Here is a 25,397-nt window from a genome sequence, read left to right on the forward strand (position 1 = left end):
CTGACCACCCAATCCCCATAGTCACCTCTTACGACAAGCATGGGTTACTGAAGATTATCTCTAACGTATACCTTCATGGGTTTAGATAGAGATAATCTCAGTTTTACAGGTGGTTCTGATAACAACACCTGAACCTCGTCTGGGAGTGAGTGAGTTTGGTTTTACGCCGCTTTTAGAAATATTCCAGCAGTATCATGGCTAGGGACACCAGGGCCTAGATTTTCTAAGCTCTCTTAGAGCTAAGATAGTTGTAAGTTAATGTTAATGTATGGCACTTACGACTATCTTAGTGCTAAGAGAGCTTCGAAAATTTAGGCCCAGAAATGGGCTCCACACATTGTACCCATGTGGGGAATCGAACCCGGGTCTTCAGGGTGACGAGCGAACGCTTTAACCACTAGGCTACCCCACAGCCTCACCTAGTCTGGGAAGGGCCTTAGACAATTCATTATAATGAAATAACATGAGTCATATGATGATATGTGTACAGAGATTTCCTGAGATGGAAAGAGTGGAGATACTTAGCTCATGAGCTCATGAACTCATGAGTGAGTGAGAGAGATGTGTTTAATACTCCTGTGGACAGTATTCCAGGTATGTGGCAGCATGTCAGTTTAAAGCTGGAGGTAAGCCTGACGTGACAAAGGTATTAGTTGTTTACCACTTTAGTGAAACTCAGGTGTACTGGAATGGTCAGGACAAACCTAGAAACATAATGAAGACAAACCAGTAATCAGATGCTGGCAGCTCAACTCTGCAATGATTTCCCCAACCATGCCACTATGGAGGCTGGTGTCCTTCATCACTAACACAATGGAAAAACCAAATAGATGTCATCACAATCTTTATATCATTCACCAGTAATAATGCTGTGAGTTTTGGACGGAAGTGTTTGTATTGATGATAAAATGCATTTAAATAAGAACATTAATTGGTGCTAAACTGTTGTCTCAAAAGTGTCGAAAAGAATCATGTACATATTATACAAGAACATTCCACACACAGATGTTGACCACAATGGTGACGTCCACATGCATGGTGCTGGCAAAGCCCAGAAACACAATCAAGGCAAATCTGGTATTCAAGCCAAGATAAAAAAATAATTGCCACATCTGTAGGGTAGCAAACTGTGACGTCTTATGCAACTCGCCATCAAAACCTCCTTTGGTATTGAGAAACATACAGTGAGTGAGTTTAGTTTTACGTCACTTTAGCAATATTCCAGCAATATCGCAGCGGGGGACACCAGAAATGGGCTTCACAAATTGTACCCATGTGGGGAATCGAACCCGGGTCTTCGGCGTGACGAGCCAATGCTTTAACCATTAGGCCACTCCACCGCCCAAAGAGAAATATACAGCCACCTGACTATTACAAAAAGTGACTTGAGCCAATCTCCCTATAACACAATGTAACACAAAGTTATTATAAACCACCACAGTAATAAACAGTTCCACCAAAAGTTCATCAGAGGTCGTTTCTCCACCAAGCATATAATTTTGTTTACTAGACCGATTACAGAAGTAATTTTAGTAACACCATGTTCACAACCGGCTAGTCATCATACATGCAGGTTCACATGCAGGGAACTCAACATTGTAACCATGGTAACATGACCTTCAATTAACATCATGAAATTCAATTCTCTTCTTCTTGGGTGCTCAAAACTTGATGAAACAAGGACATTCACTGTTATCACAATGAAAGAAATCTTCAACAACACCAACGGATCATGGGAGAGTTTGCTGAACGTTATTAAAGATAGAGGAGGGAGGATTCATGTAAGGTTTTTTTCATTTTTTCAGCATTTTGATAAATCTTTTGAACATTTAAGTCTTTTCAAAATGAACATAAACTTTAGTGTATAATAACATAATACAAAGCATGTTCAAGAACTTTGTACAAAAGAACTCATCAAAACTTATAATTTTGACCTTTGGTTTAAAAACACATCCAGCAAATGACCCCTTGGAGGTCGGTTACGAGTGATACACTTTGATGATGTTGTTGATATCCTTGCGACAAATTGGACATCCATCCTTGCGGTTGTGGAGCATCTTGGAGCATTCATAGCATGTGACCATGTGGTGGCAGGGCTGCAGCAGACAGTTCCGCAGTCGGTCCATGCAGATGGCGCAATCACGGTCCATGGCCTCACTTGACACCATCGCTGGGGAAAGAAAAATTAGCCCTGGAAATGTTTCTTTGTTTTTAAGATCCACTCATTAGTATTTGTTGAAAATGAAGCCTCAGCAAATTTTCCTAATTTTTATATAACCCTGATCTCATCACAAATAACTCAAAACGCTCACAAATCTGTAAACAAATATGATGCATTGTACAGTTTAAAAGTAAATGGTTTCCATTAAGTCCAAATGACATAGCTCTGTATAGCAATTTGAGCAGCTGGGCCACCATTACCCATTGATTTAACTAAAGCAGTAGCCATATGGAAGCGTGTTTAGATGTTGGTAGGTATTATTGAAAGCATTTTCCAAATCCTTCCCTCGAAAAGTGTTACTTTAAAATCATTTTTTCAAATTTGGCATATCTATTAACATCAACCAAGAGGAAGAAGATGATTTCTCTGACCTTCAGGCACTGAGCAAGTCAATATGCCAGTACATTTTCATAACAATATGTGTTACTGCAAGGGTGTGTCAACCATGTGTGTATTGAAACAATGGTATGTGAAACATGTGAGTGCTGATACAAGGGTGTGTCCACCATATGTGTATTGAAGCCATGGCATGTGAAACATGTGAGCGCTGTTACAGGGGTGTGTCCACCATGTGTGTATTGAAGCAATGGCATGTGAAACATGTGAGTGCTGCTACAAGGGTGTGTCCACCATGTGTGTATTGAAGCAATGGCATGTGAAACGTGAGTGCTGCTACAAGGGTGTGTCCACCATGTGTGTATTGAAGCAATGGCATGTGAAACATGTGAGTGCTGATACAAGGGTGTGTCCACCATGTGTATATTGAAGCAATGGCATGTGAAACGTGAGTGCTGCTACAAGGGTGTGTCCACCATGTGTGTATTGAAGCAATGGCATGTGAAACATGTGAGTGCTGTTACAAGGGTGTGTCCATGATTTGTGTATTGAAGCAATGACATGTGAAACATGTGAGTGCTGATACAAGGGTGTGTCCGCCATGTGTGTATTGAAGCCATGGCATGTGAAACATGTGAGTGCTGATACAAGGGTGTGTCCACCATGTGTGTATTGAAGCAATGGCATGTGAAACATGTGAGTGCTGATACAAGGGTGTGTCCACCATGTGTGTATTGAAGCAATGGCATGTGAAACATGTGAGTGCTGATACAAGGGTGTGTCCACCATGTGTGTATTGAAGCAATGGCATGTGAAACATGTGAGTGCTGCAACAAGGGTGTGTCCACCATGTGTGTATTGAAGCAATGGCATGTGAAACATGTGAGTGCTGATACAAGGGTGTGTCCACCATGTGTGTATTGAAGCAATGGCATGTGAAACATGTGAATGCTGCTACAAGGGTGTGTGTACCATGTGTGTATTGAAGCAATGACATGTGAAACATGTGAGAGCTGCTACAAGGGTGTGTGTACCATGTGTGTATTGAAGCAATGACATGTGAAACATGTGAGTGCTAATACAAGGGTGTGTCATCCATGTGTGTATTGAAGCAATGACATGTGAAACATGTGAGTGATGATACAAGGGTGTGTCCACCATGTGTGTATTGAAGCAATGGCATGTGAAACATGTGAGTGCTAATACAAGGGTGTGTATACCATGTGTGTATTGAAGCAATGGCATGTGAAACATGTGAGAGCTGCTTCAAGGGTGTGTGTACCATGTGTGTATTGAAGCAATGACATGTGAAACATGTGAGTGCTAATACAATGGTGTGTCATCCATGTGTGTATTGAAGCAATGACATGTGAAACATGTGAGTGCTGCTACAAGGGTGTGTCCACCATGTGTGTATTGAAGCAATGGCATGTGAAACATGTGAGTGCTGCTACAAGGGTGTGTCCACCATGTGTGTATTGAAGCAATGGCATGTGAAACATGTGAGTGCTGATACAAGGGTGTGTCCACCATGTGTGTATTGAAGCAATGGCATGTGAAACATGTGAGTGCTGCTACAAGGGTGTGTCCACCATGTGTGTATTGAAGCAATGGCATGTGAAACATGTGAGTGCTGATACAAGGGTGTGTCCACCATGTGTGTATTGAAGCAATGGCATGTGAAACATGCGAGTGCTGCTACAAGGGTGTGTCCACCATGTGTGTATTGAAACAATGGCATGTGAAACTGTGAGTGCTGATACAAGGGTGTGTCCACCATGTGTGTATTGAAGCAATGGCATGTGAAACTGTGAGTGCTGATACAAGGGTGTGTCCACCATGTGTGTATTGAAGCAATGGCATGTGAAACATGTGAGTGCTGCTACAAGGGTGTGTGCACCATGTGTGTATTTCTATAGGAAAGTATTACCATCATCATCATGAACGCGTGGCGTGACGTTTCCTCGATGCGACAAGGCTGGGATTGTGTTCTCCTTTGTCTGCAGACTCTGAATCTGTTCCAGGCGAGCTGCAAGAAATACAATCATGTATTAACATATATTCTACAGTGTATCCCCACTAAAGGACCTGTATTCAGGTTAACAAGAAAGAAAGGTTCATTGAGTCACATCAGACATGTACATAAAGTCCTTTATTTCATATTTTAAACTTACGTATTATTTTCTCATTACTATACTAGAACATATTTCTTTCGTCAGACATCCCAGAGTGAGTGAGTATGGTTTGTTTCCAGTTTTAGCAATATTCCTGTAATGTCGTGTTCAGAAACAGGCTTCACACGATTAACCAATGAGAGAATCTAAAACGTTTTGGAATTATGAGAGAACACTATAACCACTAGTGAGTGAGTGAGTATAGATTTAAGCCACTTTTAGAAATATACTCGAAAATATCATGGCTGGGGGAGACCAGAAATGGGCTTCACACATTGTACCCATGTGGGGCTACCCCACGCCCCCTATAGCCACTAGGCTACCCAACTGTCTCTCCAGCCATGAACACAACATCATAATCTCGAAGCAAAAGCAGACTGGGCAAAAGAAATAAGAATTGATTATAGACAGTAGATAGTTTGTGCTGTAGTCACGACTAGGTGAAAGATTCATAACCTATCTTGATATTTTTCATGTCAGCTGAAATTATTTTCTAAAATTTTACCTTCAGCGATACTTTAGCTGATAAACATAGTTTGCAAGAAAAACCATCTTGGAACTACATTTCCTAAGCTTTATACAAATGATGTTTCAGTCCTATTGGCAGAAGGTTTCAAAGTACTGGCTCACCCTGCTTTCGTTTGTCTCTCTCATCCTCGGAGAGAATTAGGGGGAATCCTCCAGACCGGAAAAACAATGTCTTGCCCATCCTCTCCAGCATGATGCGCACTGGGGATGAGACAGGAATGTATATTGTTACACTGTCTGACAAACATGACACATACTTACGTTCACACTCTATGTATCCATACACAGTTAACTTCAAAGGTCGATGTAAAAATAATTAAGCACTGCAATCTGATGTTGTTTTAACAGGAATAGACTTTAGGAATCTACAATGTGACCTCCCCTCATGGTTCAGTTGCAAGGCAGACCTTGAGACAAACAAGGGAGATAACTCTGTGAGGCATGGCCATGTTCCACTGCACCATATCCAGGGTTTGACTTTACTCTATACATGACCTGCAATCAACTAAATACAAGTAACTGTTCAACATCAACACAGAGTCTATAGAGACTCTCTTCATTCCCACCAATGTTTCGATGAGGTGATGAGAAGTGGATGTTCAGAGAGAACTTTGCATACATGTTTGTTGATTAATACTGCACTCAGCATACATTCCAACTGTATGATTGTGTCCTGTTTATAATCAAGTCAGGACCTTGACAAACCAGTGACTGACATCATGAGCATTGATTTACACAACTGGGATATGATGATATCCATCAAACAAGTCAGTCAATAATCCTGATTACCCAATTCAGTCAGGGCCCTCACATGTCAAGAACAAGCTAGAGAGACCCTATTTTAACGTGACATTCCCATAGTATAAAACTGTATCAACAACCATTATGGATTTACCTGATATGATGACTATCTGATCTAAAAGACTGCCATGGTCTTGTCTTATCAAACACACTAAAGCCATTGCACACATGGCTGTCGAGTTTGGGGATATCATGCAATCCCTGAACAGATCATCCTTATCTGTGTTATGGTGAATGAAGGGAAAAATGTCGATGCCAGTAAACAACCCATCCACTGAATACAAGCCCTATGGCTTTGTCAGAAGAGAAGTAGCCATCGGCAGCCCATCCCCTCGAGATCCCCCCAACGTCATCCAAATCAGGTAGGCTCTTGTTAGTGTTTGTGATGACCGTAGCATGTTATTTACATTTTGACTATAATACAAAGCAAGTAACTAGGACCAATAAAAGCATGTGTTATATCCATTAGGCATTTTCAGGTGTGTCCTTCATGAAAGCAGTGGACAGTAGTTACCAGTGGTTCTTTCAACAAGGTCTAGTAACTGTGGTAGTCTGTTTGCCTGGACCTTGAGTAGGAGCTGGGTACCTACGGGACAATGAGGGCTGGGAGCTCACTTCCAGGATGTGTTTCAATAGTCCTTGTCTTGCCGCTACATGGTAACCCTGGATGCATGGCAAGACTGAGACCAGCCTAACATTAGACTGTATGTGCTCCTCATTGTTTTCAGACAGCTTCAGAGAGGGATGATCAAAAGGAGGCCTTACTTTTTACAGGACGTCCTGCCTAGGCTGAGATCATGGATCTTTGTCAAGATATTAAAGATATTAACATCTGGAGCCTGATAGGCAATCCCTCCAAACAAACTGCTTTCGCTGTCCAAATATTTGAGAGAAGTACTCATATACTAACTGTCCTACTAGAAATGCTCACAGGATAGGGCAAAACCACTGCAGTTTGATCCCAGTTTGTCCTAAACTAAAGGATACAGCAGATTTCAAAGCAAAGGTGAGATTATTTGCTTTCATGGATGAGCTGGCTTGTCATCTCATGTGTCTAGGGTGTGCTGGTACTGGCAGGTTATATTAGAAAAGGCCACTGGACTGTGGTTCTGTTCAGCTCTGTCATTCAGCAAATAGTTCTCCCCAGAATGTGAAAAATCCTTGATGGGGATTGAGAGCCTGTGGAGGCAGAAGGCCAGCATCCACATTGGCTTCAAAGATGGTACAATAGTTTTCAAAGATGGTACAATAGGCTTCAAAGATGGTACAATAGTCTTCGCCAGTATTCTTGATTAAAGGAAAAGATTCTCAGTATGTTGTAGACTAGAATTGGAGAAGAGGGAGCAATATGGATCTCTTTCACATTTGCTTGGAAGTTGCCGTCAGTCCTAATGAGCATCATCATTTTGACCTTGAACAAAACATCTAGAACATGAATCTCACTAACTCTAGCTGCAGTTGCCACAGCGATGTAGACGGATAAGGTAATAGATTCTAATGGTTGACTCTAGTGGCCGACTGAGGTGGTGTAAGATCCGTTGAGATAAAGAAGGTCCTCCAGACAAAAGCTTATTCAGTAAGGTGCCAACCTCTGCAGTCTAGGAAAGTTTCCTCAAAGAAGACACAACCCAAACAGTATCAACAGCTGACCAGTAAGGTGAAGATGCAGGTGTTCGCATTTGCTTCAGTGTCTGGAGTACATGAGACAGAAACACAGGCTGAAACATGTGTCAGCATGGTGATGTTATGATTGGGCAGAATTCAATACAAACTTCTTCTTCTTCTTACACACAGCTGCATCTATGAAAACAAGTTTTCTCAATATCTTAAAAGCCTTGTTTATCTCCATGTTCCAAGCCGATTGCTCCGCTCGTCAGCCTCCCTACTGCTTTCACAGCCTCACGTCAAAACAGCCATGGGATCAAGAGCGGTTTCTGCTGCAGCCCTCTATATCTGGAACATTCTACCACTCGCCCTAAAGAAATAGAATCTGATGACGCTTTAAAAACTGCCCTCAAAACTCATCTTTTCAAACTCTCTTTTCCATAGACATTGTCTACAATCTTTTCTCTTTATAGTGCCATTGAGCAATATCGTTTGGAAATAGGCTCTCTATAAATCAATTATTTTTATGATTGCCATGGCTCTGTGATCCAAGGTGATGGGATCTGAGGAACATGGGCCACAAATGGTTGAACAATACGAACAGCTTGATGATTGGTAAGCCAAGCTGTGGACACACAACACGCAAACTTTCTGTGGTGAACTGTTTGGAGCCACTGGGACAGCCATCTGCAAGGAAACTGGTAACTCCTGAAATGTTTGAGATGCAAGAGAATCAACCAGCTGGTTGAACTGAATAGTGAATAGTTGTGAGTACAACTGAGTGCTGATGTTGGTCTATTTTGTAAACCATGGTTGAATTATATGGGGCTATCATCAGTTCTGCATGATGAAATGTTTTGTGCCATTGATTGATACTCAGAATGAATGTTTAGTGTTTGTTGTTGGCGTCCTACACCTGTCACTGTCACTCAGATTTTGTAAAGCCCCAATTCTGGTTGACGCCGCCGCTCAAAAGCGCTAAATGAACTTTGGAAAGTATGTTTGATGTTACAGACCATTTTGAATATATAACTCATTCTACCATGACTTCAGTAAATACTGGATTGTGATTGGTCAATTAAAGTGATTCAGAGGTATATAATTTTCCAACACAGTATGAATATTTTTTAAATCTCTGTAACGCGTTCGGTTTTAAATCAAATTAAGAGCTATTATGATTTAGTTATATACCTCAGCCGTCTGATTTTCCAACACAGTATGTCTATTTCCTAATTATTTGCAATTTGAATGCTATGAGCTCTTGCCGATATCAAAGATGAAAGGGGATATTGTTCCTCAGGCATGGTCCAGCTTTCTCGAATGAGCGATCTTCATATGATTCTGTCCTTGTGATCAGGACTGATCACTTGATCTAACATATCTGGTTGGGTTATAATCTTGTAGAAGATGTATTAGGTAGAAAGGAGCAAGGCCAATGTGAGCAGAAGAGTTTTGCATACAATCTTCTACTTGACAGCCAGCCAGTGGAGTAACACAGGAGTTGTGTTCTAATGTTCAGCAACAAGTGATGACTCTAGCTGCAGTCTTATCAAGTTATCCAAAAGATAAACAGGAATACTGTATTGGAGCTAGTTGCAATAGTCCCATGTTTTATACTGGAAATGGTCACGAAGGAGAACATCACTGATGATGAACAACGAGGAGAGTTATATGGATATAATAATATAATAATAATAGGCCACTTGTATTGCGCATTACTCCATGCTTGATGCATGCTCGAAGCGCACAGTCAAATAAAAAGAGTTCAGAGCTGTTGAAAGAGATAGGTCTTGAGTTGACGTCGGAAAAACATTAGATTTAGAGATGTTCTGATTGATTCTGGGAGGCTGTTCCACGCGGATGTCGCTGCACATGAGAAGGAACGCCGGCCATATCTCACAGTCTTGATGTTGGGAATGCGACACAGAAGCTTGGACTCAGAGCGTAGGGATCGAGGAGGAGTGTAGATAGGCAGGTCCTGTAGGTAGCCTGGAGCGTCGCCGGACAGACACCGGTGGGCTAAGCAGTGGATCTTGAAAGTAATCCTGTGCTGCACTGGAAGCCAGTGTAGATCCTTCAGGATTGGAGTGATATGATCTTGTTTACGGGCGAGTGACACAATCCTGGCGGCCGTATTCTGTACACGCTGGAGACTATTTATCTGCACAGCAGAGGCTCCAACAAGGAGACTGTTACAGTAGTTGATCCTTGTCATGACTAGGGACAGTATGAGAATGATGGCTGATTCTTTGGTCATGTTGCTGATGTTCCTCAACTGAAAAAAACACATCTTGGTTATTTGGCTGATGTGACTGTCCATGGAGAGGTCAGAGTCCAAGATTACACCCAGGTCTTTGACACTCTCTGACACTGGTACCTCAGTATCTCCAATAACCAAGGTAGTGAGTCCGGACTCTAAACGCCTTGACTTTGGTCCAACCACAACACACTCCGTGTTTTCAGCATTCAACTTGAGCTTGGTGGTCGACATCCATTTCTGTATGTCATGACAGCAGTTTGTCATAGCTTGAGCTGCCCACTATGCTTTAGATTGATTAGGCTTGAAGAGTGATGCCAGCTGAGTGTCATCTGTGTATAGATGCCTGTTGATCTCATGTACCTTAATGACTGAACCAAGTGCCTTGGTGTACAGTGTGAATAGAACTGGTCCCAAAACCGACCCCTGTGGCACACCGCTTGAGAGATTCACTGGAGCTGAATAGACTCCATCGATATACACCGATTGATACCAATTCGACAGATAGGATTTGAACCAGGACCATACAGTACCATTGAGGAAGAAGTCCTCCTTGAGGTGACTGAGTAGCATCTGGTGGTCTATGGTATCAAAGGCTGCGCTCAAATCTAACAGCACCAGGAGGCACACATTACCACTGTCAATACCACGTCTGAGGTCGTTGAGGACTTTCAATAGGGCTGTCTCTGTACTGTGTTTAGGACGGTATGCCAATTGGAAAGGCTCGTACAAATTGTGATGCTCAATATGTTCTGCCAATCGCTTTCTGACAACTCTCTCAATCACCTTGGAGATAAAGGACAGGTTTGAGACTGGCCTGTAGCTCTGTAACTCATCCTTGTCCCGAGACCTGACCTGAGACTTGAATTGACGATGTGAAGAATTACTGGTATGAGAATATCAATGTTACTCACTACAATCTTGGTCGGTATAGGATCCAGAGCACATGAAGTCGGTCTGGATTTCTTAATAAGAGCTAACAACTCCTTGGTTGTAAATGGAGCAAGCTCTGTGAGACAGTCAGATTCAAAGGAAAAATGGGTTTCTTTATACATACTAGAGGGACTCTCATCGTGTGGAAATGTCTGATGAATTTTCACAATCTTCTCAATGAAAAAGTCTGAAAACTGTTGAGCGATATACTCAGAGTCACCGATGTTAGGCAAAGTGCAGGTATTATTCCTGCCCATTAGTGTAAACATGAGCTTATACAAAGCATTTTGGTTGGACCTGCTATCTCTGATCTTTGAGTTCATGAATTCGGTTTTGGAGCGTTTAATAGCTATTGATACCTTGTTCCGTAGAACACAGTACATCTGCCTATATATCTCAAGCCTTGACTTACGCCTGAGCCGTTCTGCAGCTCTCCTCTCAGCTTTGGCCTCACTGATCGCTGGGGTGAATGTCCATGCACTCTCGGGTCTATAAGGGATCTTCCTAACTTTCTCGGGGGCATGCTTGTCAAGGAGCTCCAGAAGGAAAGAAGGAATGTGTTGTAGAGATCAACTATGTCTGCACATTCAGTTGGTGTTGCACTGAGTAACCTTGACTTCTGGAGATCTGATCTGAATGATTCCTGATCTATCTTCGAGATGTTTCTGCAGCGTATTGACTTGGCCGGATGGAGTGGTCTAGTAGTATCAAGCCCAATAGTGAGGAGGTGATGATCCGATACCTGAAGATCTGTGACTCTTACATCAGTGATGCAGGAGTCTCCATCTCTGGACAGAACCCAGTCCAGGATATGGCCACTCTTGTGTGTTGGTTCAGACACTAACTGTTTACAATTGTTAGAGTCAAGTAGTTTTAACATCTGAGCTGTTTGAAGATTATCCTTCTTGTCAAAGTGGATATTAAAATCTCCAATAATTACAAGTCTTGATTTTTTTGCAGACGACAGAGTCCAAAAGCTTGGCAAATTCATCATGAAACATGGAAAATGTGAAGGAATTTTTCTTAGAAGGTGGCAGGCGATACAATGCCAGTACATTCGTGCATGTCTTTCGATGTGTTATTTGGAATTCCAATGATTCAAAGGATATACTACCAATGGTGATGACTTGCTTGAAGGTGATCTGTAGATACTGCCTGTCGATGACAGCGATCCCTCCGCCACGGCCAGGCCATGAGTGATGGTGCAGGTTATATCCAGGGGGAGTCAAATCTGTTATAATTGCTTCATCGCCTTGTTGCCTCAGCCATGTCTCAGTCAGTACCATTATGTCAATGTTTCTGTCTACAATTGTATCAATGATATCTCCACACTTGTTGCGGGATGACTGCACATTCCAGAGACACATAGTCAGTTTAGGTGATAGTTTGGGGGGGTTGAAGGTAAACAAGATTGCTGTAGTTGATTGATGATGTCTGATTGGTTGAGGGTTGATAAGGGGGCAGTCCTCTTATGCCAGCAATGACTTTGATCTGTCTTTGTTTACGCCTTCCTGACCTCTTGCCATGCCTAGTAAAGGGTTGACGTTTCTTGCTTATATACTGATTGATGGTGAACACCTCCAAACAAAGATATCACTGTCAACATGCCCAGTAGATTGGCCAATCTCCAGAAGTCTTTGTCTACTGTAAGTAAGTCTGCACATAGAGGTGCTTGGGTCACTCACACGTACACAATGGGCTTTCCAACTTCTATTGTCTGTGAGTGACAACTCACATCCAAACTTGCACAGAATCCAACATAAATTTGCTACAAAGTATGCCGACAAAGTTATTGATTCATGAACTTGTGCTGTGCCGTCTCCATCCTTTCTCGCACACCTGACAGATCATTCAGTCCATAGATTCTCCACCCACCACTCTCCAGATCATTCAGTCCATAGATTCTCCACCCACCACTCTACAGATCATTCAGTCCATAGATTCTCCACCCAACACTCTCAAGATCATTCAGTCCATAGATTCTCCACCCACCACTCTACAGATCATTCAGTCCATAGATTCTCCACCCACCACTCTCCAGATCATTCAATCCATAGATTCTCCACCCACCATTTCCCAGATCATTCAGTCCATAGATTCTCCACCCACCACTCTCCAGATCATTCAGTTGATAGATTCTCCACCCACCACTCCCAAGATCATTCAGTCCATAGATTCTCCACCCACCACTCTACAGATCATTCAGTTGATAAATTCTCCACCAACCACTCCCAAGATCATTCAGTCCATAGATTCTCCACCCACCACTCTCCAGATTCAGTCCATAGATTTTCCACCCAACACTCTACAGATCATTCAGTCCATAGATTCTCCACCCACCACTCTCAAGATCATTCAGTCCATAGATTCTCCACCCATCACTCTCCAGATCATTCAGTCCATAGATTCTCCACCCACCACTCTCCAGATCATTCAATCCATAGATTCTCCACCCACCATTTCCCAGATCATTCAGTCGATAGATTCTCCACCCACCACTCTCCAGATCATTCAGTCGATAGATTCTCCACCCACCACTCCCAAGATCATTCAGTCCATAGATTCTCCACCCACCACTCTACAGATCATTCAGTCGATAAATTCTCCACCAACCACTCCCAAGATCATTCAGTCCATAGATTCTCCACCCACCACTCCCAAGATCATTCAGTCCATAGATTCCTCACCCACCACTCTACAGATCATTCAGTCGATAAATTCTCCACCAACCACTCCCAAGATCATTCAGTCCATAGATTCTCCACCCACCACTCTACAGATCATTCAATCCATAGATTCTCCACCCACCACTCTCAAGATCATTCAGTCCATAGATTCTCCACCCACCATTCTCCAGATCATTCAATCCATAGATTCGCAACCCACCACTCTCAAGATCATTCAGTCCATAGATTCTCCACCCACCACTCTCCAGATCATTCAATCCATAGATTCTCCACCCACCACTCTCCAGATCATTCAGTCCATGGATTCTCCACCCAACACTCTCCAGATCATTCAGTCCATAAATTCTCCACCCACCACTCTACAGATCATTCAGTCCATAGATTCTCCACCAACCACTCTCCAGATCATTCAATCCATAGATTCTCCACCCACCACTCTCAAGATCATTCAGTCCATAGATTCTCCACCCACCACTCTCCAGGTCATTCAGTCCATAGATTCTCCACCCACCACTCTCCAGATCATTCAGTCCATAGATTCTCCACCCACCACTCTCCAGATCATTCAGTCCATAGATTCTCCACCCACCACTCTCAAGATCATTCAGTCCATAGATTCTCCACCCACCACTCTCCAGATCATTCAATCCATAGAGTCCTCACCCACCATTCTCCAGATCATTCAGTCCATAGATTCTCCACCCACCACTCTCCAGATCATTCAGTCCATAGATTCTCCACCCACCACTCTCCAGATCATTCAGTCCATAGATTCTCCACCCACCACTCTCTAGATCATTCAGTCCATAGATTCTCCACCCACCACTCTCCAGATCATTCAGTCCATAAATTCTCCACCCACCACTCTCCAGATCATTCAGTATTCAGTCCATAGAATCTCCACCCAACACTCTCAAGATCATTCAATCCATAGATTCTCCACCCACCTCTCTCTAGATCATTTAATCCATAGATTCCTCACCCACCTCAAGATCATTTAAGTCCATAGATTCTCCACCCAACACTCTCCAGATCATTCAGTCCATAGATTCTCCACCCACCACTCTCCAGATCATTCAGTCCATAAATTCTCCACCCACCACTCTCCAGATCATTCAGTATTCAGTCCATAGAATCTCCACCCACCACTCTCAAGATCATTCAATCCATAGATTCTCCACCCACCTCTCTCTAGATCATTCAATCCATAGATTCCTCACCCACCTCAAGATCATTTAAGTCCATAGATTCTCCACCCACCACTCTCCAAATCATTCAGTCCATAGATTCTCCTGCTTCATCAGTTGAAAGATACTCCACCCACCACTCTACAGATCATCTACCAATCTCAGACCTACCTTTCTCTATAGTTTCTGGCGAGGTATGTTTGCCAGCAGTGATCTCCACTTCAGATTCTCCACCCACCACTCTACAGATCATCTACCAATCTCAGACCTACCTTTCTCTATAGTTTCTGGCGAGGTATGTTTGCCAGCAGTGATCTCCACTTCAGATTCTCCACCCACCACTCTACAGATCATCTACCAATCTCAGACCTACCTTTCTCTATAGTTTCTGGCGAGGTATGTTTGCCAGCAGTGATCTCCACTTCAGATTCTCCACCCACCACTCTACAGATCATCTACCAATCTCAGACCTACCTTTCTCTATAGTTTCTGGCGAGGTATGTTTGCCAGCAGTGATCTCCACTTCAGATTCTCCACCCACCACTCTCCAGATCATTCAGTCAATAGATTCTCCACCCACCACTCTCCAGATCATTCAGTCCATAGATTCTCCACCCACCACTCTCCAGATCATTCAGTATTCAGTCCATAGAATCTCCACCCACCACTCTCAAGATCATTCAATCCATAGATTCTCCACCCACCTCTCTCTAGATCATTCAATCCATAGATTCCTCACCCACCTCAAGATCATTTAAGTCCATAGATTCTCCACCCACCACTCTCCAAATCATTCAGTCCATAGATTCTCCACCCACCACTCTCAAGATCATTCAGTCCATAGATTCTCCACCCACCACTCTCCAGATCATTCAGTATTCAGTCCATAGAATCTCCACCCACCACTCTCAAGATCATTCAATCCATAGATTCTCCACCCACCTCTCTCTAGATCATTCAATCCATAGATTCCTCACCCACCTCAAGATCATTTAAGTCCATAGATTCTCCACCCACCACTCTCAAGATCATTCAGTCCATAGATTCTCCACCCATCACTCTCCAGATCATTCAGTCCATAGATTCTCCACCCACCACTCTCCAGATCATTCAATCCATAGATTCTCCACCCACCATTTCCCAGATCATTCAGTCCATAGATTCTCCACCCACCACTCTCCAGATCATTCAGTCGATAGATTCTCCACCCACCACTCCCAAGATCATTCAGTCCATAGATTCTCCACCCACCACTCTACAGATCATTCAGTCGATAAATTCTCCACCAACCACTCCCAAGATCATTCAGTCCATAGATTCTCCACCCACCACTCCCAAGATCATTCAGTCCATAGATTCCTCACCCACCACTCTACAGATCATTCAGTCGATAAATTCTCCACCAACCACTCCCAAGATCATTCAGTCCATAGATTCTCCACCCACCACTCTACAGATCATTCAATCCATAGATTCTCCACCCCACCACTCTCAAGATCATTCAGTCCATAGATTCTCCACCCACCATTCTCCAGATCATTCAATCCATAGATTCGCAACCCACCACTCTCAAGATCATTCAGTCCATAGATTCTCCACCCACCACTCTCCAGATCATTTCAATCCATAGATTCTCCACCCACCACTCTCCAGATCATTCAGTCCATAGATTCTCCACCCAACACTCTCCAGATCATTCAGTCCATAAATTCTCCACCCACCACTCTCTACAGATCATTCAGTCCATAGATTCTCCACCAACCACTCTCCAGATCATTCAATCCATAGATTCTCCACCCACCACTCTCAAGATCATTCAGTCCATAGATTCTCCACCCACCACTCTCCAGATCATTCAATCCATAGAGTCCTCACCCACCATTCTCCAGATCATTCAGTCCATAGATTCTCCACCCACCACTCTCCAGATCATTCAGTCCATAGATTCTCCACCCACCACTCTCCAGATCATTCAGTCCATAGATTCTCCACCCACCACTCTCCAGATCATTCAGTCCATAGATTCTCCACCCACCACTCTCCAGATCATTTCAGTCCATAGATTCTCCACCCACCACTCTCCAGATCATTCAATCCATAGAGTCTCACCCACCATTCTCCAGATCATTCAGTCCATAGATTCTCCACCCACCACTCTCCAGATCATTCAGTCCATAGATTCTCCACCCACCACTCTCCAGATCATTCAGTCCATAGATTCTCCACCCACCACTCTCTAGATCATTCAGTCCATAGATTCTCCACCAACCACTCTCCAGATCATTCAGTCCATAAATTCTCCACCCACCACTCTCCAGATCATTCAGTATTCAGTCCATAGAATCTCCACCCACCACTCTCAAGATCATTCAATCCATAGATTCTCCACCCACCTCTCTCTCTAGATCATTTAATCCATAGATTCTCCTCACCCACCTCAAGATCATTTAAGTCCATAGATTCTCCACCCACCACTCTCCAGATCATTCAGTCCATAGATTCTCCACCCACCACTCTCCAGATCATTCAGTCCATAAATTCTCCACCCACCACTCTCCAGATCATTCAGTATTCAGTCCATAGAATCTCCACCCACCCACCACTCTCAAGATCATTCAATCCATAGATTCTCCAAATTCTCCACCTCTCTCTAGATCATTCAATTCCATAGATTCTCCACCCACCACTCTCAAGATCATTTAAGTCCATAGATTCTCCTAGATTCCACCACCACTCTCAAATCATTCAGTCCATAGATTCTCCTGCTTCATCAGTTGAAAGATACTCCACCCACCACTCTACAGATCATCTACCAATCTCAGACCTACCTTTCTCTATAGTTTCTGGCGAGGTATGTTTTGCCGGCAGTGATCTCCCACTTCAGATTCTCCACCCACCACTCCTACAGATCATCTACCAATCTCAGACCTACCTTTCTCTATAGTTTCTGGCGAGGTATGTTTGCCGGCAGTGATCTCCACTTCAGATTCTCCACCCACCACTCTACAGATCATCTACCAATCTCAGACCTACCTTTCTCTATAGTTTCTGGTGAGGTATGTTTGCCGGCAGTGATCTCCACTTCAGATTCTCCACCCACCACTCTACAGATCATCTACCAATCTCAGACCTACCTTTCTCTATAGTCTCTGGTGAGGTATGTTTGCCGGCAGTGATCTCCCACTTCAGATTCTCCACCCACCACTCTACAGATCATCTACCAATCTCTCAGACCTACCTTTCTCTATAGTCTCCATGAGGTATGTTCTCCGGCAGTGATCTCCACTTCAGATTCTCCACCCACCACTCACAGATCAATCTACCACCCTCAGACCTACCTTTCTATAGTCTCTGGCTCAAGAGGTATCTCCACCCACCACTCTCCAAAGTGATCTCCACTTCAGATTCTCCACCCACCACTCTACAGATCATCTACCAATCCTCAGACCTACCTTTCTCCATAGTTTCTCTCCAGATCATGTCAGTATTCAGTGATCATAGAATCTCCACCCACCTCTCTAGATCATTCAATCCATAGATTCCTCCACCCACCACCTCAAGATCATCTAAGTCCATAGATTCTCCACCTACCTTTTCTATAATCTCAGTCCATAGATATATGTTTGCGGCAGTGATCAGTTCCACTTCAGATTCTCCACCCACCACTCTACAGATCATCTACCAATCTCAGACCTACCTTTCTCTATAGTCTCTGGCGAGGTATGTTTGCGGCAGTGATCTCCACTTCAGATTCTCCACCCACCACTCTACAGATCATCTACCAATCTCAGACCTACCTTTCTCTATAGTTTCTGGCGAGGTATGTTTGCGGCAGTGATCTCCACTTCAGATTCTCCACCCACCACTCTACAGATCATCTACCAATCTCAGACCTACCTTTCTCTATAGTTTCTGGCTAGGTATGTTTGCCGGCAGTGATCTCCACTTCAGATTCTCCACCCACCACTCTACAGATCATCTACCAATCTCAGACCTACCTTTCTCTTTAGTCTCTGGTGAGGTATGTTTGCCGGCAGTGATCTCCACTTCAGATTCTCCACCCACCACTCTACAGATCATCTACCAATCTCAGACCTACCTTTCTCTTTAGTCTCTGGTGAGGTATGTTTGCCGGCAGTGATCTCCACTTCAGATTCTCCACCCACCACTCTACAGATCATCTACCAATCTCAGACCTACCTTTCTCTATAGTCTCTGGCGAGGTATGTTTGCCGGCAGTGATCTCCACTTCAGATTCTCCACCCACCACTCTACAGATCATCTACCAATCTCAGACCTACCTTTCTCTATAGTTTCTGGCTGAGGTATGTTTTGCGGCAGTGATCTCCACTTCAGATTCTCCACCCACCACTCTACAGATCATCTACCAATCTCAGACCTACCTTTCTCTATAGTCTCTGGCGAGGTATGTTTGCCGGCAGTGATCTCCACTTCAGATTCTCCACCCACCACTCTACAGATCATCTACCAATCTCAGACCTACCTTTCTCTATAGTCTCTGGCGAGGTATGTTTGCAGACCTACCTTTCTCTATCGTCTCTGGATGGAGTATGTTTGCCAGTGATCTCCACTTCAGATTCTCCACCCACCACTCTACAGATCATCTACCAACTCAGACCTACCTTTCTCTATAGTTTCTATGAGGTATGTTTGCCGGCAGTGATCTCCACTTCAGATTCTCCACCCACCACTCTACAGATCATCTACCAAACTCAGACCTACCTTTCTCTATAGTTTCTGGCGAGGTATGTTTGCCGGCAGTGATCTCCACTTCAGATTCTCCACCCAACACTCTACAGATCATCTACCAATCTCAGACCTACCTTTCTCTATAGTCTCTGGTGAGGTATGTTTGCCAGCAGTGATCTCCACTTCAGGGATATAGTACACAGGAAACAGGAAGCGCAGCCCTATAGTCCTCTACAACACAGTATAGCCCTATAGTCCTCTACAATACAGTATAACTGTTATATTCTGCTCCCAAATATTTGGAGACTGAAAAGGCTTTAATAACACAATTATCATCTAACAGTATATATTTGTGGTACAACAACACTCAGCACAATGTCCAGATTTAATTGACTTGAGTTAAGACTCGAAATGGTCAATTCTTAAACACACGATTAAATATTTAAAATTGTCTATTTCATACAGAAATACACAGTAAACATGGTATATATATATATAGCATTTATCACACATATACCAGGTATTTATCACATATATAACCCAACAGTACCTCCTTGTTGACTGTCCTCTCTGAGATGTCTGTGACATTGAGGCAGAGTGTGTTGGTGGAGATGATGGCACCAGGCTTGCAAAGATGGGATATACCTGTAACCATGGCAACAGATATATCATCAGGTTTAACCAAACAGAACATTGGTTCTAACTTCACAGAACATAGAACATTAATAAGACACAGGTTTATTTGCAAATAACATGGGATTAATCATACAGAATGTTTAATCCATGGATTAAGTTTAACTCACGTTCAAATAAATCCTGCTTAATATTCAGGTTTTCCTTGACAACCTCAAAGATGACTTCTGCATCACTGACAGTCTCCTCTAGCCGACTCATGCACAATATCTGTCCCTGGAACACATCAAGGACCTCAGATAACATATATGTAATACTGTGGGCTTCCCATCTATATTGTCTTCAAACCTGACCACCCAAACCATTAAGTCACCTCATACAATAAGTATGAGTAGTTGTGAAATTCTTCCATGTAGTCTTAGTGTGTGTGAGAGAGAGAGAGTGTGTGTGTGTGTGTGAGTGTGTGTGAGAGTGACCTCATACAATAAGTATGAGTTGTGAAATTCTTCCATGTAGTTTTTGTGTGTATGTGTGTGTGAGAGTGACCTCATACAATAAGTATGAGTAGTTGTGAAATGCTTCCATGTAGTCTTAGTGTGTGTGTCTGTGTGTGAGAGAGAGAGAGAGAGAGTGTGTGTGTGTGTGAGTGAGTGAGAGTGACCTCATACAATAAGTATGAGTTGTGAAATTCTTCCATGTAGTCTAAGTGTGTGTGTGTGTGTATGTGTGTGCACGCGTGTGTGTGAGAGTGACCTCATACAATAAGTATGAGTAGTTGTGAACATCTTCCATGTAGTCTTTGTGTGTATGTATATGTGTGTGTTTGTGCACAAAGTAAGTGACACCCCCCTGCATGCCATGTACAAAATCAACTACTCCCCCTTCCCATAATTCTTAAGCATAATTTTTTACATATTTTTATGTACAAAATTGCTGACACCCCCCTGTACATGTGTACAAATTTGATGACCCCCCTACCTCCCCAGAACAAAATAGATGAAACCCCCCTTCATTTTTTCTTTCTCTTCTTGAAACAATTTAGTTAAACTATTGCAGTCATGCTCTAAACAGACAGAGAACCCATATTACTGGGGAAAATAGCAGCAGTTGCAAGAACAGGTTTATGTTCACCTCACCCCACATTCCCGCAGCTATACTAGGTAAAGAATTAGTGACTATAGCTGAACCAAACTTTGAACAGAATATCAGTTATAACACTAAATGATGAATAAATCAGAACAGATAAATGTCTTTGATCAAACCCGGAAGTACAGGTTCCTCAAACCTAGAAACAGTATGAGAGCAAGTCTGGGATTTGAACCCCGGCTTAACAAAGGTGATCTCAATCATCATAATTCTAAATGATATCATCAATGGAACACTGCTGTACTTTAGAAACTGAATTAAATATGTAAACAAGCATTGTCCATTTGCTAAAGTATCAGAACAATATCAACATAAAGCATATATACATACAAAATGTTGATGTTTTCATCATGTCATACAATACTAAGCTAGAATAACCATATTAACATTTTAAGCTCATGTAGTTAATAAATAGTTAAAATATTCTAAAAAGTTAAATGTTATTAATGGTAATAAGCCAATGAATTACTCATCATGTTAAAGTTAAAACTCACAATAAAATTTTTATGTGGCATGAGTTTTTCTGAGTGTAGCATCTTCTTGTCTTCCTGCAGTCTGTCATACACGCTGTTGAGCGCCTTCACATCAATGTCAGTGATCTTCACTCGATGACCGTGATATGCCAGCTCTCCTGAACATCAAAATATCAGCACAATTTGAAACAAGTGTCACCTTAGACCAATTCATTATTGATATTTTCTTTGTACATTTACACAATATATATCATGATAAATCTTACAACTATTGTTGTGGTGCTGATCAAGTGATTAAATGCATGTCCTTACAGACAAATATCATGTGATCGTACTAAATATTATATTACAAATATTACAAATTGGCTTCACTGATCCACTATCATGATTCACCATGCATCTTAATACTCTTTGCAGGGGCGGTGGGGTAGCCTAGTGGTTAAAGCATTCAGTCAGGTTCAATTCCCCACAAGTGTGAAGCCCATTTCTGGTGTCCACCACCGTGATATTACTGGAATATTGCTAAAAGCGGTGTAAAACCATACTCACTTTCTATCTTTGCCATGATATAACTTTTATATTGTGAGGCCATGTGCATGCTTCAGAGTCCCACAAACATTGTGTAAAGATTTCGTGCAGAATAATATTTTCTTTTTAACACCATGTCTACCAATGTTTTCTTGGGTCTCTGTTTATTACCTCTTAGCATGCTTATGAAGGAGTATATATGCCAGCATGGCAGATATCAAGTTGTCTTTTCATTCTATCATGTCAGAATGGGTGAGTGACCTCTTACGACAAGCATGGGTTACTGAAGATCATCTCTAACCAAGACTTTCATGGGTTTAGATAGGGATACATCTCAGTTTTACACGTGGTTCTGATTACAACACCTGACCCTATTCTGGAAGGGAGTGAGTGAATGAGATTGGTTTAACGCCACTTTTAGCAATATTCCAGCTATATCATGGCGGAAGACACCAGAAATGGGCTTCACACATTGTACCCATGGTCTTCGGTGTGACAAGCGAACGCTTAAACAACAAGGCTACGCCACTGCCCCATCAAGAATGGAATCTTATTTTGTTTCAATAGGATTCCAGGGATTAATAGATCTCAGTAACCATAAATGGACAGGATGTAGTTTGTTTAGTGCTGAAACCCATATGCCTCTATAGCAAGGGTGTTTGCTAGTTTTTGAAACTTCTGATTTCCCCCTTAAATAAGTTTCTTTACTGTGTCCGTTATACAAGGCATGCCAGTATATGACACTGGCTATCTCATTCTTGTCATTTGCTTTCCAGGCGACATTATCTGTTCAACACAGACCCACCCTCTTTTCCTGAATTAAGTCTTTTTTTTATGTTGATGATGATGATGATGATGATGCATGAAAAAATGTATCCCCCCTACCTTCCATACACTTAATGCACATTCAAAGCACAAACATTACTCTGTTCAATGGATCAGAATGGACACAGTTTCTATTCTCTGAAGTGTATTATATCTAAGCTGCCTCACCAGATGCTAGACAATTAACAATCACATTATTAACTCATTCTGATGAGTTACAAAATACTATTTCTGGTTTCTTTGGATTAGAAGCCTGTTTTCATTAAAGCCTAGATAACATTAAAAATGCTTTGTTTGTTTGAAGACAATCTCCTACCCAGAGTTCCTTGTGGTCAGACTAGTACCTCATCCACATCATCACTTCTGTTTCATTGTTGACAAACATGTCATGAAATATCTAACTTTCCCTCAGAATATATCATTAAACAGGCAAAACTATTCCAATTTATGTATTTATCCTTCATGCAATGCCATTGAAACCTTATCATGCTTATTGAGAGCTGGTGATGTGGTAACTTAGGTGTGCCAAGTTAATTTGTCATGCAGTTGTGGCAGCACATCTTTGGAACTATGCAAAACAATGTCAAGTGATACAAAAAGCTTATCAGCTGTTGTCCAAGATATTTTTATGGATAAAATTCTTTTTAATTTCTCTCACGACGTTTCGAGACCATTCCAGGTCCCTTCATCAGGTGAACTGGCAGTTAGGACTATGACGTCATCACTATGACGTCATAACTGAGTTATGACGTCACAATGCAAGTGACATCACGGTACACTAGGGAGAGTACTGTATAAGTGAGTTTGAAGAGTTAATTACATAATGATGAAAATTCAAGCTAAATATCAGCTGTTGTTTGCAAACAATGCTTCAGAGCGGTCAATTTACTGACCCTTTAATAGATGGCAAAATGTCTAAAGGTCTAGGAGTGAGTGAGTGAGTTTAGTTTTACGCCGCACTCAGCAATATTCCAACTATACGGCGGTGATCTGTAAATAATCGAGTCTGGACCAGACAATCCAGTGATCAACAGCATGAGCAAAAGGTCTAAGAGACTGAATCAGGTTTACTTTCACTAAACACAAGCGCTCCACATCACAATTAATGAATTATATTGTTGGATTCATACATTTTTGGACATCGTATGTTTTCTTGCTTGTGCAATAACCATAATAACTGGATGTGTTGTGTCCCAAGGACATTGCAAATGTAAATATTTGGATGATGGCTTGTGTTTGAGATTAAGTTATAGTTTCTAAGTTAGTGAGACGTTGTACAGTTGTTCATGTGATAAGTGAGACAACAATGAACGTGTTTTTTAAGCATCCGAAAACCCATAACATTAGGATATATCATGTGCACATATTTGCAGCCAGGACTGTGTCAATTCACCACTGTGACCAGTGCCACCAGCCTTCTTGTAGACCTACCTGCAATTCGTACGCCCATAGCCCCACATCCAATAACTGCAACCTTCATTGTTGAATATGTTGTTGAGAATTACAGAGTATGAAATGCCTTCAATACAAGAACACGGATTGGCAATTTGTTTTACATTCTCGAGTTCAGTTTTCTGTGTTTCTCTTCAGGTGAAAACAATATGAATTGTATGTGCAATACATCTTATGGCGTGTGTCCCTCTAGATGAGAATTTTTGCACTTCTTTTCACGATTGCTCAAGTAGAATGAGACACAGATGTACGGTACTATGCAGCAACAAATATCAGCTGTGACCGAGAGTCGGTGTACTGCCAATCCAGATTTTCCTCCAGTTGTTGTCACGAGTGCCTATTTGATAATACGTACTCATTTATAAATCAAAACATATAAAACACGGTCTTACGTATTCGAAAACAAATCACGAAAAATATATCTTCGTAGATATCATAAAGACATTGGTAGATCTACATTTAGCGAGAAAAGCGGATGTCGCTGCCAAACAAATGGGACATAACTCTTGCTAACTTCCGCTTTTCAGGGACGGTTTGGGGTGGGGGGTGAAACGAGGAGGGGCACCTGCCACATTTAGATTTAGGCAGTTATCCAACGCAAGAAATTGCGCAGTTTGAAATTTTACAATTTGTTACAAAAATGACTATGGGAAATACATTTTGGCTGAAGAGAAGCATATAATTTCTGGAATAAGACATTAATAACCGAGAATTAATCAGAATTGAAAATTCATAAATACCAAATAATTACAAAATTTATATAAAACTATCTATGATAAATTTTGCATGGCTGGATAAAAACCATGTAATGCGTTAAGTTCAGTAAATACACCTGTCTATAAACTGATTATTCTATACATGATAGCTTGATATGGTGTCGTTATCGCACAGACAGGTATAT

General features: G+C 42.1%; 1 protein-coding gene and 1 long non-coding RNA gene across 2 annotated transcripts; both read right to left on the reverse strand.

Annotated features, from left to right (window-relative positions):
• Positions 1-1,920: 1,920 nt before the first annotated feature.
• On the reverse strand, positions 1,921-24,980 carry LOC124287390 (probable 3-hydroxybutyryl-CoA dehydrogenase). Its single transcript, XM_046723920.1, has 8 exons — positions 24,476-24,980; positions 21,713-21,849; positions 20,243-20,348; positions 19,990-20,084; positions 19,574-19,670; positions 5,362-5,460; positions 4,488-4,586; positions 1,921-2,170 (listed from the first exon to the last, which is right to left on the reverse strand). Exons 1-8 carry the CDS (start codon positions 24,522-24,524, stop codon positions 1,980-1,982), a joined length of 873 nt encoding a protein of 290 aa, XP_046579876.1. The 5' UTR covers positions 24,525-24,980; the 3' UTR covers positions 1,921-1,979.
• Positions 19,191-19,567, reverse strand: LOC124287392. The gene is made up of 2 exons (XR_006901259.1): positions 19,473-19,567; positions 19,191-19,233 (listed from the first exon to the last, which is right to left on the reverse strand). It is a non-coding gene; the product is annotated as an uncharacterized LOC124287392 (long non-coding RNA).
• Positions 24,981-25,397: the final 417 nt, after the last annotated feature.

Source organism: Haliotis rubra, unplaced genomic scaffold (assembly GCF_003918875.1).
Source record: "Haliotis rubra isolate DU_JTF1 unplaced genomic scaffold, ASM391887v1 Scf40, whole genome shotgun sequence".
Classification (NCBI taxonomy): Eukaryota; Metazoa; Mollusca; class Gastropoda; order Lepetellida; family Haliotidae; genus Haliotis; species Haliotis rubra.